Source organism: Cyprinus carpio, chromosome A6 (genome assembly GCF_018340385.1).
Source record: "Cyprinus carpio isolate SPL01 chromosome A6, ASM1834038v1, whole genome shotgun sequence".
In the NCBI taxonomy this organism is placed as follows: domain Eukaryota; kingdom Metazoa; phylum Chordata; class Actinopteri; order Cypriniformes; family Cyprinidae; genus Cyprinus; species Cyprinus carpio.
Window position 1 is genome coordinate 27,582,079 of NC_056577.1, and position 13,426 is coordinate 27,595,504.

General features: G+C 37.4%; 1 protein-coding gene across 2 annotated transcripts in view; it reads right to left on the reverse strand.

The window, feature by feature from the left end:
• Window positions 1-13,426, reverse strand: part of LOC109095028 (metabotropic glutamate receptor 4-like) — a 157,384-nt gene that overhangs the window by 29,518 nt on the left and 114,440 nt on the right. For both annotated transcript variants that reach the window (XM_042758816.1, XM_042758817.1), the window contains exons 7-9: window positions 7,641-7,841; window positions 2,154-2,290; window positions 712-1,647 (exon numbers count right to left, since the gene is read on the reverse strand). In XM_042758816.1, the coding sequence (XP_042614750.1) occupies window positions 712-1,647; window positions 2,154-2,290; window positions 7,641-7,841 (1,274 nt within the window). The remainder of the gene's footprint in view (window positions 1-711; window positions 1,648-2,153; window positions 2,291-7,640; window positions 7,842-13,426) is intronic.

Sequence of the window (13,426 nt, forward strand, 5' to 3'; positions counted from 1 at the left end):
AACAGCGGTTAAAAAGGCGCAGTGGGAACCTTGAGTTTAAAGCAGTAATGGCTCCCTACCAACAAGTATAACAATACTCAAATTGCTGAAATTGCTTGTTCAAGGTTTTGTTAAGGGAGACACTAATTAAATAAAACTCAAATTGAAAAAGGAGAAAGCCCTTATCTTAAGCTTCAGAAACAGAAGGTCCCAGGTTTTCTAATTGAAATGAGTAATGCAGCCAGTGCCAGGGTATTTGCATATATAATTTGGCCTCAAAATGAAGAGCCTTTTTGCTCTGTATTCTAAGTCAGTTGGTGCTCGTCAATTGATTACATCATCTACAAAAAGCGGATGCTCAATCTCCTTGCTATTTTCAAAGCCTCTTTTATCTTTGAGAGCACAGTGCTGCATGGGCAAAAGAGAGTGCTTTTGTTTTCCTAGCCGCACATGTCCTTTTCAATATTCGAAGGAAACCATGTGAGTTCTTCACTGTAGCGCACCTCATGATTCTCACTTTCTCTTTGAAATAAACTATGTGTTCTACCGCTCTGCTTGATGTGAAGCCCAAATGAACATCGTCAATTTGTTCCCGCTGGTCTGTTTTTTGCTGAAAATGGACGGTGCTGAATGGCATGTTTTGTTGGAAGCTGGGGCGGTAAATGCTGTCATTACTTTAAGACGTTTGATTCACAAGGTCTTAAGGAATTGCGCTCACTCATCGGCTCTTACCTTTTCTGCCGACTGCGATGTGCCGAAGAAAATGGGGATGAAAGCAAGCCAGATGATGCAAGTGGTATACATGGTGAAGCCGATGGGCTTGGCCTCGTTGAAGGTCTCAGGAACACCACGTGTCTTGATGGCGTACACCGTGCACGTCACCATCAGCAACATGCTGTATCCCAGGAGGCAGATGAGTGACAAGTCTGATATGTCACACTTTAGGACTCCACGTGCCATCTGGGGATCTGCCGTGCGCTGGTCCTCATAGTCAATGAGGGCTTGGGAAGGGTCCACTGCAAACCAGATGCACACCCCTAGGAGCTGAACGGAAATCAAGCTGAAGGTGATTACCAACTGTGAACCCGGACTGATAAAGCGTGGCGCGCTCACTGTCATTTTTCCCTGCTCGAAAATCCGATAAATCCGATTGGTTTTGGTGAGCAGCGCCGCATAGCTGATGCTCATTCCGAGCCCAAGGAAAATTCGCCTCAGCGAACAGATCCCTATATCTGGGGTTGAGATCATCAGGAAGGTGGTGGCGTAACACAGAAAGATTCCTGTAAGCAGGACGTAGCTGAGCTCACGTCCGGATGCCTTAACAATCGGCGTGTCATTGTAGCGAATGAAGGTGACCACAACAAAAAGAGTGGCTATGATGCCGAGAATAGCAATCAGGACTGGTATGACTGCCCAGGGTGAGCTCCACTCCAGCTTCACAATTGGAATGGGCTGGCAGCCTGTGTGATTCTTGTTAGGTCTTAAATCAAAGCGGCACATCTTGCAGGTGTAGAGGTCGTGCTGATACTGGTAACCATCACAGCGATCGCAGTGCCAGCAGCAGGAAATGCCCTTAACGATCTTCTTGCGCCATCCAGGTTTGCAGGGCGGACTGCAGATGGAAGTCGGCACCTGCTTCCCTCCACCTGGCCACTGCATCGCCCGCATCTGAATCGCAAAAACAGACAGTATTTACCATTTATCTCGGCTAAAGACCAAACAACATTTAACATTTCAAATGAGTGTTTTCATTTCCTCATCCATTGACTCATTACATTAAATCTTGGGCATCTCAAAGGTGCAATTTTAAGCAGTTTTCCTCAAGGCTATACTTCAGTCCTTCTTCATAAGCGATGTGTGCATGAAGTTCACCAAAAAGTGAAAACACTGTCATTGTTTGCTCACTCTCACATCGCTCCAAACCCATATGCTGCTTGTTTTTCTGTGGAACACTAGAGATTTTTTTTTTTTTTTTTTTTTAGAAATTATTGTGCAGCTCTTGTCAAAAAAGAGTGAGCAGAAACTGTAAAGCTGTAAACCAAAAAAAAAAAAAATAGTGGTCCATTACTTTTGTGTTGGACAAGAATAATAACAAAATACAGGTTTGGAGTGGTATGGGGGTGAATAAACAAGACAAGATTTTTTTTTTTTTTTGTGATCCCAAATATACTTACATTTAGGTAAAGTTGGTCAGTCCAGTGGCCGATGGTCTTGTATTCTGCTGTTTTGTTCTTTATCTGGTACTGGTAGATATCGTAACGGCCTGGGGCATCTCCATTCTCATTGAACTGCACCGGATTGCCAGCAATGCCTGTAGATTTGAGCAGAGAAATCTGATTAAAGGATGCAAAAAGTGTTAAACCATATACAGTATCTTCACAGTAATGAGCAACCGCTCATGTACGGACATATCCAGGTCAGCGTCCAAAATCTGTGAACGAAAATCAACTGAGATTGATGGTGAACTGGAAACTGCAATATGTTATGCTGGACTAAATGTGCTAGCAGTAAATTTAAAAGAAATTTTGCTAAATGTATTGCTTTAGAGGTTACCTAATGCTATATCTTAGCTATAGTAAATAAAAATGAGCTTTTCAAAACTACATATTTGTAATATAACTGCAAGCATTGTATCTAAAGGAGAAAAAATAACTTTATTTTAAACCTGAAATTGAAAAAAAAAAAACTGCATTACCACTGCTTAGTAAAAAATGCATGGGCATATATACAGTATTTAGCTCTATACAAACAAGTCGAAATTCCCTTTGCAGATATCTAACCTCAAGTACATTGAGTGCAATTTCTATTTAGCTTATGGAAGGAGGAAGGTGAAGTGGACAGGATAACAATGATGCTGCATCCCATTATGCATTTTAAATTAGGTGCCTTATTCTGTGGAAAACCCTGCTGTCTCAGGCTTTAAAGTTTTGGTTAAGCTATCTGTATTCCAAGCACCTGACTGTGTCCAACTTAATTCCCTGGACTCTGCACAGCCGAGTCTACTCAAACAATAGCACAAGAAATTGTGTTTTCACTACTTGTGTTTGGGTTATAACTATTCTGAGGCACAATCCACATGAAATTCTCACTGAAATCTAAGGATGATTATCAGCAATGGTGGATTTCTGTTGATGAATATCCATTCTTCTTTGTGCAGGCTTGGAAGCTACGAGAGGCTTATTTAAAACTCTGATGAGTCAAATGCTCTGAATTAAGGAATTAAGATTTTTTTTTACAGTCATGCTTAGTAGCAGTGCAGCTCACCATATAATAGAGACAGATGTAAACGATTATGAGAATTTCATAAGGACAAAATATTCATCAAATCAAGAGGGTGCACATGAACTGACTGAGATTCCCAAAGTAAGCACTCAGTTACTGACTCACTCAGGCATATGACCATACCACAGAGTATGAATTTATTATCAGCGGTGCTTAAACTTGAGCCTAAATACTAAATGTCGGTGCACAACTTGTCCTACACATTTGTGCTATGGACATGGGTGATGGCTCAAATATTGTGGAATGTTGAGGAGCAGTGTGTTTCTAATAATAAAAATCAAAGATTTTCACCCCCAAAACAATAAAACAGGTGGCAAAAATCCCAAAGACTTAGACTGAATGTGGGACTTAAGTCATACTTATTAACTGGGTGGGCTATTTTCCCTTGAGCTAGTAAGAAATCAGGCCAAACACCTTAGAAACCACCTATTAACCAACCAACCAAGCAACAGTACAGTACAATAAATAGCAAAGCCCTAGCGACCCCCTCTGACAACAAGCATCAGCATGTTGCTAAAACATTCACAAAGTTCAGACTTCTGAACAATTAGTTTCTCATTCACATCAGTGAATTCACAATTCACTGAAAAAATATCTAGGTTGTGAAGCATAAATTAAATGTTTTGGGTGAGGTCCATTCCGCAGGCCAGCTGTTCCAGGAAGCAGTTGTGAAAATTGTACTTACAGTTTAGAGAATGTTAAATGTTTCAAAAAATATGCCAAAGCGATTGAGAAAAACTGTAAAAATCTACAGTTACTAAACATGATATAGACAGTGCAAAACTCGGAAGCAGAAATCTGTGTTATGACTTTTGTTTATTATTCAGTATAGGGTTCTGACTGTACCAGGAAGATGCCACTACACAGTCCCCAGACATACAGTATATCCTTATTAGAGCCATAAGTGTACTCCACAGCATCAAAGGGTTGAGAGTTTTCTTCTGAGGTTTATTTGATGAGACATTGTGCAGCACTTCAAACAATGGGATCAGGGAGAAACACAGGTAGACTTCCACCTCCAGAGACAGAGCTTACCACTCGGCCAAGAGATCCTTCTCCAACCATAATATTCAGCAGAGAAGACACATGGTCACTGACAGCATCACAATGAGTCTGTGTTCTAAAAACTACTGAAAATCATACTGATAAAATGATAAAATAATAGAACATCAGATAGAATGATAGAACAAAAGAAAGTTTGATTGATAGATAGATAGATATAGATAGATAGATAGATAGATAGATAGATAGATAGATAGATAGATAGATAGATAGATAGATAGATAGATAGATAGATAGATAGATAGATAGATAGATAGATAGATAGATAGATAGATAGATAGATAACCAGGTCTGTTTAAATGTAAGCTTGTAAATTTATCTTAATGAAACTGAAAATGAAAGTGTTCTGTCGTTTTTCACCAGCCAACAGCAGGAATAAAACACCATTTTGGCAGTCATTTGTGTTGTTAAAACTGAGTATGTGGAGGAAACCGGCAATCAGCTTTGGAAGCAAACGCATGTTTAAAGGCCTCACACTCAGTAGACTTACAAAGAAGAAACTACATTTGATGAAAGTGATGGCTACACGGACAGAAAAGTGATGTGCTGCCTCGCTCAATCTCAGGCTATTCAAGTCTCTTACTAACCTCACTCAAAGTCGCGTGGAAAGGGGAGGATGGGGTTATGTTTAAAAAAGTAGCACTGAAAACATGCAATGCAGAGTTACGAGACAGTTTTGAAACAGCTTTGGCTACATACAGCAGGTCTCAAATCTTGCAAAGCTGTTTTTTTTCATCAGGCTCATGGTTATATAGCAGTAAATCGCTGCCAGACACTGGATCTCAGCTCATCTGCTGTGAACGTCTGCCATGGCCACTTCAGAACTGGCAGGAGAAGTGTTGCAAACTGATTGCATTCTGAACACAATTATAATTATCAACATATCTGTTCATTAACAGGAATGAACATGAAGATGACACTGAGTAATACAAAAGCTGTTGTTTTTCTGTAAACAGTGTTATAGGTGTAAGTTTAAACTCACCAGGCCAGTATGCAATGATGCAAGAGTCTAAGACTTGGATGTAAAAAGTGCTTGTAGAGTGTCTTTCAACTTGAGAATAACATTAGCATAATCAATGCTTGAATAAAGAAAAAAAGAAAAACATTGCTGGTACATCACTTGTTTGTACACCTAGGGTCCAAACACACTTAGGGTCCAAACATCAGATTCCACATTAAAAATCTACGAATTTTTTTGTAGGAATAGTGGTAGGATTTTTAATATTGTAAACATAGAATTAATAAGAAATATGAAATTGAGGATGTGAACTAAAGTAGGCTACTCCTCAGATGTTCATACTGGAAAACATGATCACCAAGCTGTAAGCAGGATCATAAACTTGTGGAGCTCATGCAGCTCAAATGATGCTGTTAGTAAAGGAGTCATGAACTGAGAAATCAAATTGCCCTTGATCTTTTGACATTTCTCGTTAGTTTAAAAACAGCTTTTATTGAAACCAAGCTCAGAAAACGACTCGTTTTGAAATTTGCCACTTTATGATATATTAGTCTGGCTAAGCACTGCCTCCACAGGAAAAGATCAACATCTGCTTCTACAATACTAGAGAGACGCAAACACAGGATTACTCCATCAACAGAACCATACTGATGAAATTACAAGATTACAAGACACTGTGCAGTGTAAGTTGTAAAAAGTAGTCTTTGAATTGCCTTCCTTGTGATCCTAACATGTCTACATCGGACGTGAGCGCTGTTGCATCATGCCGCAAATCAATTTCTCTTTCAGGTCAAAAGTCAGAATGCTTGTATGTCAGAAATAGAGCGGGACAACAGTTAACTGTAGGAGATTCGTTGTGTCAATCAGTGCTGAATCCAATGTGGATAGAATCACAGATTATAATGGGTTTTGTTGTCTATAGTTGCGTTCCGCCGCTCGCGTCCAGTGTAAACACTGTAAAATTAGTAAAGAGCTCCAGATCGCGTCAGTGAAACACTGTTTGTTTGTTTGTTTGTTTGTTTGTTTGTTTGTTTGTTTGTTTGCTGTACTTTGCAACAGATTCATTTTTAAACAAGACAGTATGGTGCAGGCTGAAAGTAAACAATGGTGCAGCACTCAATCTGACTAGGGTGAATCCAACAATAATGTCGAAACACATAAGTGTGAATAAACATGCTTTTACCACTATTGCATTGTCTGTTCCAGACTGCTTGATATATACTGAGTGTTTATACTAGGTTTTTAACCCAAATGACCCATTTATAATCAATAATTACAAACACACACACACACACACACACACACAAAAAAGCATGCTTATTGGTTCAAAAAAATTGACCTTTGCTTCATTTATACATGGACAGAATAAGCAACAATAGATACTCAAGATAAAGTAATGGGCAAACCTTTACCAAACAATACCAATCCATCAAGCCACCGATAACTGGCTCAGTTCGATCACTGAGTACAATTCATTAAAACACCAGTTCTTAACTGGTTCCCAAAGGACTCCTCAATCAAGTGTTTATGTTCTGAACTAGCATTCAACTACAGCAGTAATTGTCAGGCACATAATTAATTAAATTAGATCTGCACGTTTTCTCCCTAAAAAAAAAAACAAAAAAACATCATGGCCTATTCCAAAGCAGACGTTATTGACACAGTAAAGCTCTGTAGACAATCATTTAATCAAATGCACTAATAATTGAAGGGCACTTGGTCAGATAACCATGTGACAGATCGATTTGCATAACAGTTGACCCAGTTGGGGAAAAAAAAAAGTTTATGACCCTGAAGTCATATTCTATTAGCCGGTTACACTTCAGAACAGTAGGCCACATCATCATGGTCCTCTGAGTAAATGTTAATACTCAGTAAATTAATTAGTCATACTGCCATTGATAGTCCAGGAAGAACATGTCCAAAGGGTGTTGTGAGCCCACTGCAAACTGCTTTAATTAACACATATATGGCTCAGGAGCAACCTTGGCTTGGGTACGCTAAGCACATATCAAAATACTTTTCTGGGGAGCAGTTTGTTGTTCCTCAGGGCTTCTGTTGTTTCTCACAACTCTAATCCATTCCAGCAGCTAATCTTTGTTAAACCATTTGTTGACAATGTACAGCCAGGGTGGGGCTTTAGTAAAAGGATTTTGGACAACTTTCAGAAAAATGTATCCTGTGAGGGAGCTGTTTTGAAATTGTTATGGCGCAATAAAGAAACTTAAATTCACCATCAGAGGCTAATTATGCAAAAAATCCCTTTTCTTAAGCACCCATAAACAGATGTTTGCTCTGTGCTGGTAGGTCTGTCAAAAGACAAACAGAAGAGTGGTAATGCAGAAGGTAAACCGCTTACCTGCTATCTTGACATTGCGGATGTACTTTAGCAGGAGGGTTCCATCAACTGGGTCCATTTTGGAACAGAGTCCCACCTTGCCAGGGCACAGGTCTTTGTGCATGTTGTGGAGGGCGTGCGCCATTGTGTACACTGCATCAATCACGAACATCACCTTTCCTTCTTGCTCGTAGGACGAGTCTTTTCCAATCCTCTCTTGATCTGACAGACGAAAGAAAAAGTTTACATCAACATTGACTGAAGTGTCATTAGATTTTGACTGAATTGCCACACTTACACCAGGAGAGCAATGAAAGAGACTGATGATGCACAGCTTGATGCTTTCTACACTGAATGGGTCAAAGTTCCTTGCCACCTCAGAGTCTTCACTAATAATCAACCAATCAGCTGTGAGCTCGAGGCAACACTTTGGGAGAATTTTTGAATTTAATAAAATAATAAAAGATATAAAACACAGAAAATAATAAAATGTTTTGAAATTTTCTTTACTTGGGGTTTTTCTCATCTAAAATAAATAATATAAAATAAAATAATAATAAATAATAATAAAATTAAATAAAAAAAACATATATATATATATATAGTTGCGTTCAGAATTCTTTAAAATATACTACAAATAAAATTTCATTTCAGACAGATAAAGAAAGTGGCTGGAGTTGCTGTGTAACACATTAAAAACAGAAATGGGGCATTCATCAACTGAAGGCCTCATCAGGTTTATGCAGTATAGAAAGGCCTACTGATTATAATAACAGTGGTCTACTTTTGTTGCGTTGCAACATAAATGTGTTACTTAGACAGCATTATTCATTTTAGACAAGTAGAACACCAAACTAGTTCCATTTCCCAGGTGTTTCCTTTACCAAAAATACAATAACAATAGATGTAATGTGATGCAATTAAATCATCTAAAAACCTGCTCCTGGCCCAATGTGCATTTTACACACAAGTCTTTTTTTTATAAAATATTTTAAATATAGTTGGAATGAAATTAAGCAAAACAGATTTTGAGGGCCAGAGGAACACACATGTCATTTACCAACTAAGAAGACTTTTCAAAATATAATATTTAGAGCATGTTGTTTCTTAAACAAGGGCTGTGCACAGTGGTGTTAGTTTTATCAAGGCTAATGCACTTTATACAAAAATGTAATCAATTTAATTTTATATACTAATTTATTCAGCTTGCCAGCAACAACACCACATGTTGTTCAGAATGCATTAAGGAAATATTTAGTTTCAGTTGCATGAAAGTAGAGTTAAGTAGACTTTAAGGATGTCCCTACATAAAGAATCAAGAACAAACAGGCTTAGTCCAGAAAAAAAGCAACTTCCCCAACAATGACTAAACCTGGCTTTTAAACACACAGGATTTAATTCTGCCGAGAAGTATTGCAAATTTTTATCAAGGTAGCAGCTCAATGTCCCATCATCTTATCATATAGATAATGGATACGTATGGAATTTGTAAGACTTCTGAGTTGTAAAACCATTCTGGGGTGTAAGGATGATCTGAAAAGGGCACATTATAAATCTCATCAAGCTCTTTTCACAAGTATGACACAGTTTTAAATGTCTAGTTGCGACGGATATTCACTTGAGATACTATTAGAACGTGTAAAGAAGCATCATCCGGGCATTTTTGTCATAAATGTTTTAGAATTAGGCCTAAAACATTGTTGTGCCAACTATGATTTAATTTAAAAAAATATATTCAGGCACAGCTTTGGTCATCTATATAATAATAGTAATTATGTTATGTGAGTTGCTGAAAGGCAAGTTATTTATGCAATATATATTCTTATGTAATAGCAATTCATAAACCAAGTTAAAAAAATAAAATAGAATAAATAAATGAATTAATAAAATAATTTATGACAATAAAACGTTTATCAATCACCTTATTTTTAAAAATAAATATTCTTATTAATATGCATATTTAAATACTTAAATGTATACTTAAAAATAATTGATTGGCATCCCTAAAAATAAAATAAAATTTAATTAAATAGTTAGAAAAATATATAAATTAATTAAATTAAATGAACATGCAACAAGTTGGCATCTATTTGGTTTTACAGTTGTAGTGCTGTAATGTGTAAAAGGTTGTATTTTAAATAACTGCTACAGAGCTTATTACATGGGTGGGGGATAATCAAATATCTACAATGTGCCACGAGTCGTCATCTCACATGTTTAGTTATCCAAGTCCCGTATCTTGCTCTTCATGCCACAGATAAATGAAAGAGGTCTGGTAACACACGAGGGTGGAATAATAGACAGGGAGACAGCAAGCAAGATTAATTATCTCTCAGCGCTCATATAATCATGCCAGACAGCTGTATATTCATTAGAACTGGAGTTGCTCAGCTTGGGTTTTTTTTTTTTTTTTTTTTTTTGTAAGGTCTTAATTGCAAAGGAGCTGTTTCAATTATGACCCTGCTAGAACAAACTGGGGAGATAGCTGTCAGATGTCAGGTTGGCAGATTGCAGGGTACACTCTTCAGAATAAAGCCTCTGCCGTTGTCATGTTACTGCAAGCATTTACAGTACATTTACAGTAGTTCAAACAAAACAATTGCACAAACCAAAAGAGCAATCATTACTCTATACAATAGGATGCCTTTCAGGTTAATGGCATTTAGTGCAGTATTGTACCATTGCTTTTCCTCTTTTACTCAATACTCTTTTCTAGTTTGCCCAAGAGAAACCCATCCATACCCATACATCTGCAAACCCTTTTTATCTAAACAAAGCCACTGAATTTGTGTCTTTCTTTTTTTTTTTTTTTTTTTTAAAAGCTGCTGTTAGTAAAGAAATATCTGTCCTATTCTTGTCCAGTTTCTAATCACCAGCACTTCAGCTTTGCCTTAAACAGAAAGCCAAAGGCAATTTAACATCCTCGACAGTCCCTTTGCATCTTGAAAACCCTAAATTAAAGAGGCAGGTTATGCTTGTGTAATTGTTCACCACAAGCATAACTATTGGTGGGGGGTTCGATGAACAGCCATGGGTCTGCCTGCAAGAAAAAATCCATTGTGAATCTTCAGTGCTGCGGGAGGATGGCCAGCCCACACACTTCTTAATGCTCTGCATACACGCAAACACACACAAAAAACGCATTAGCACTGTCACTGGCAGATGAACACACGTACACACATACATGCTGTTTGTCCTCTATGTGCACACAAAAGCATACAGATGCAGCACAGTCACAAACTCCTCATCAAATAATACAAAAGCTTTCATATATGCTAATGTTCAACTAGTTTACATAATGTGGATCGAACAATGAGTAGAAAACACAGAAACTAAATAAATAAATGCAGAACATACATAATTTTATCGTCACCGTTTTAACCAAATATTTATTAACAAAACTAAAGGAATAGAGTACAATAATAAAAGAGTATATATATATATATATATATATATATATATATATATATATATATATATATATATATATATATATATATATATATATATATATATATATATATATATCATATGGGGCATTTTCTCACCAAATATTGACATATCTGATTTATTCAATTCAGTTGAGTAATTATTCATTATACCGTTATTCTGCATAATTAAAAATAATTTGTTGGCAAATATATATATATATAATTATGATTTGACTTTGAGATTCGATGGCTTCGATATTTGACCACTATTTATGATAATACTTGATTACAGTGACACTATTACTGTAGTTCTTATTTCTGCCAGGAATGCAAAATCAGTCGTGAGTTAACAGTATTTCGAATACTGACACAAACGTGTACATATTCAATCGCGTTTGCTTCCATTTAATTTTGATCAGTGTTTCGCTACACAAAATACAAACTTTTACTCCAAAAGTGCACACATTATGTATTCACACTATTACCTCATATATCTTTAAATAGAATAGAGTCATAATTTCTTAATGACTCACAAAAAGATCATAATTCCTACATTACGGTGACTGAAAAACTGTGTTCTGTCTCATAAGAAATTTCTGCATTTATTATATACAGTATCTGCATTAGGCCACAGTAGAGTGAGTTTTGAGTAAAACATTGTGTATTAATCACATACTGTCACGCACGCTGATTTTCTAAAAAGCCCTGAATAGACTGAGGCACGTGAACCAGGATCATGAAACTTGGGGGTCTTCTCAATATCCCTCCTCGTTTCCTCGTTACTCCGTACTCCATCCTACAACCCGGAAACCGAGCTCGGCCATCTTGAAGGACATCTCAAATCTCTAATTTCACCACAAGGAGGCGAGGATGGAGGAGTGAGGAGGCTTCCTGAGGAGTTATGAGCGAGCATACACAGGTGTATCTTTTGCAGAAGTGTTTTTCATAGAAAAACTTTAACAACATAAGGGAAGATCCCTTTAGTGCAGCTGATGACGCTTTGATGTGACGCTAAAGGGAGACGGGGATATATCATTTCACTTGATTCAATTGCTTTGTCCTCGCTTCTCTTCCTTGCGTCCTTCCCTCACATCCTGAAGTGGTGGAGCTAAGATGCAAGGAAAGGAAGCGAGGAAAGGAAACCAGGATGCACAAATAAGAATTAAGAAGCACCCCTAGACGGTCTCTATTAAGCGGGCGCGCTGACAGTTAAAGTTCATTTCTAATTTTATTGTTGTTTGTATCGTCATGTTGCAGTATTTTCCTTAATAAAAAATATTTTTATTTTTGTTATTTTATAAGCTCTATTGGTGGTTGGTGGGGTAACATCACCCAGGGGGATATTAATAATTCATTATTTATATAATTTATTATAAAAATAATTCAGCAGAGGTAGGGATACATACTGTAAAACAGAAGGGGGGGAAATCCCACCCACCCCCCAACCCTACAAAAAGGATTTTAAATGCACGACGTGAAAGCAAAGAACCACCTTCTGCAAAGTGCTTTTAAAATCCTTTAATGCACGGCAAGCCATTGATTATTTCATTTATCCCATGGTCTTTTGCCAAGTTATAGACAAGTTAAAACTAGTATTGCTCTTTGCAGCGCAATATTTAAAATTAAAAAGTATTCATTCTGATTTTATCTTCATATGGGACATTTCCTCACCAAATATTGGCATATCAGATAATTCAATTCAATTATTCTGCAATATTCAATTATGTGACATAATGGATTGGCTAAACAAAAACCAAACCAAACGAAAAAGAAAAGCACAAATACATTAAAAAAAACCTACTCATCCTACATTCTATGCACATCCATGTTCTCTATACCATTTGCCCCTGCACCTTTTGAGGAATCCTTTCCAGTTAAGGAAGGCATCTCAAAGAGTTTGTCGGGGGCTGAAAGGTGGCAGAGACAGGAGCCGTGACAGAGTAGCACGTACGTAACCTGTAGTACCTCACGCTGCTCCGGGGCTTTAAAGACACTATAGCTGTCCTGCTCCGAGGGCTCTGCTCTCACTGGGAATAATGGCTCTGACTTTCCCATTTGCCAGAAAACCTCCAGAGCCTTTTGTCTCACTTAAGTCTCTTGTTTGTGGTTTCGGACGAGTGATTCTATTCTCAGAGGGTTTTGTGGAAACTCTGCTGTACCCTTAACCTCAACAATGGTAAAATCTTGACACAAAGTGCTTTTGATTCAGACACAATGTGAGCGATCTATAGAAATGACCGGGGTGTGCATGCTACTCAAGGAGTGCCAGGGTCTAAATGCACTTACTGTATAAAAGCAATCCAGTAACTTCCAGCAAATGAATTAAAATAGTCAGCATAGAGATAGCTGCTATAATTGATTCAAAGGACAGAATGA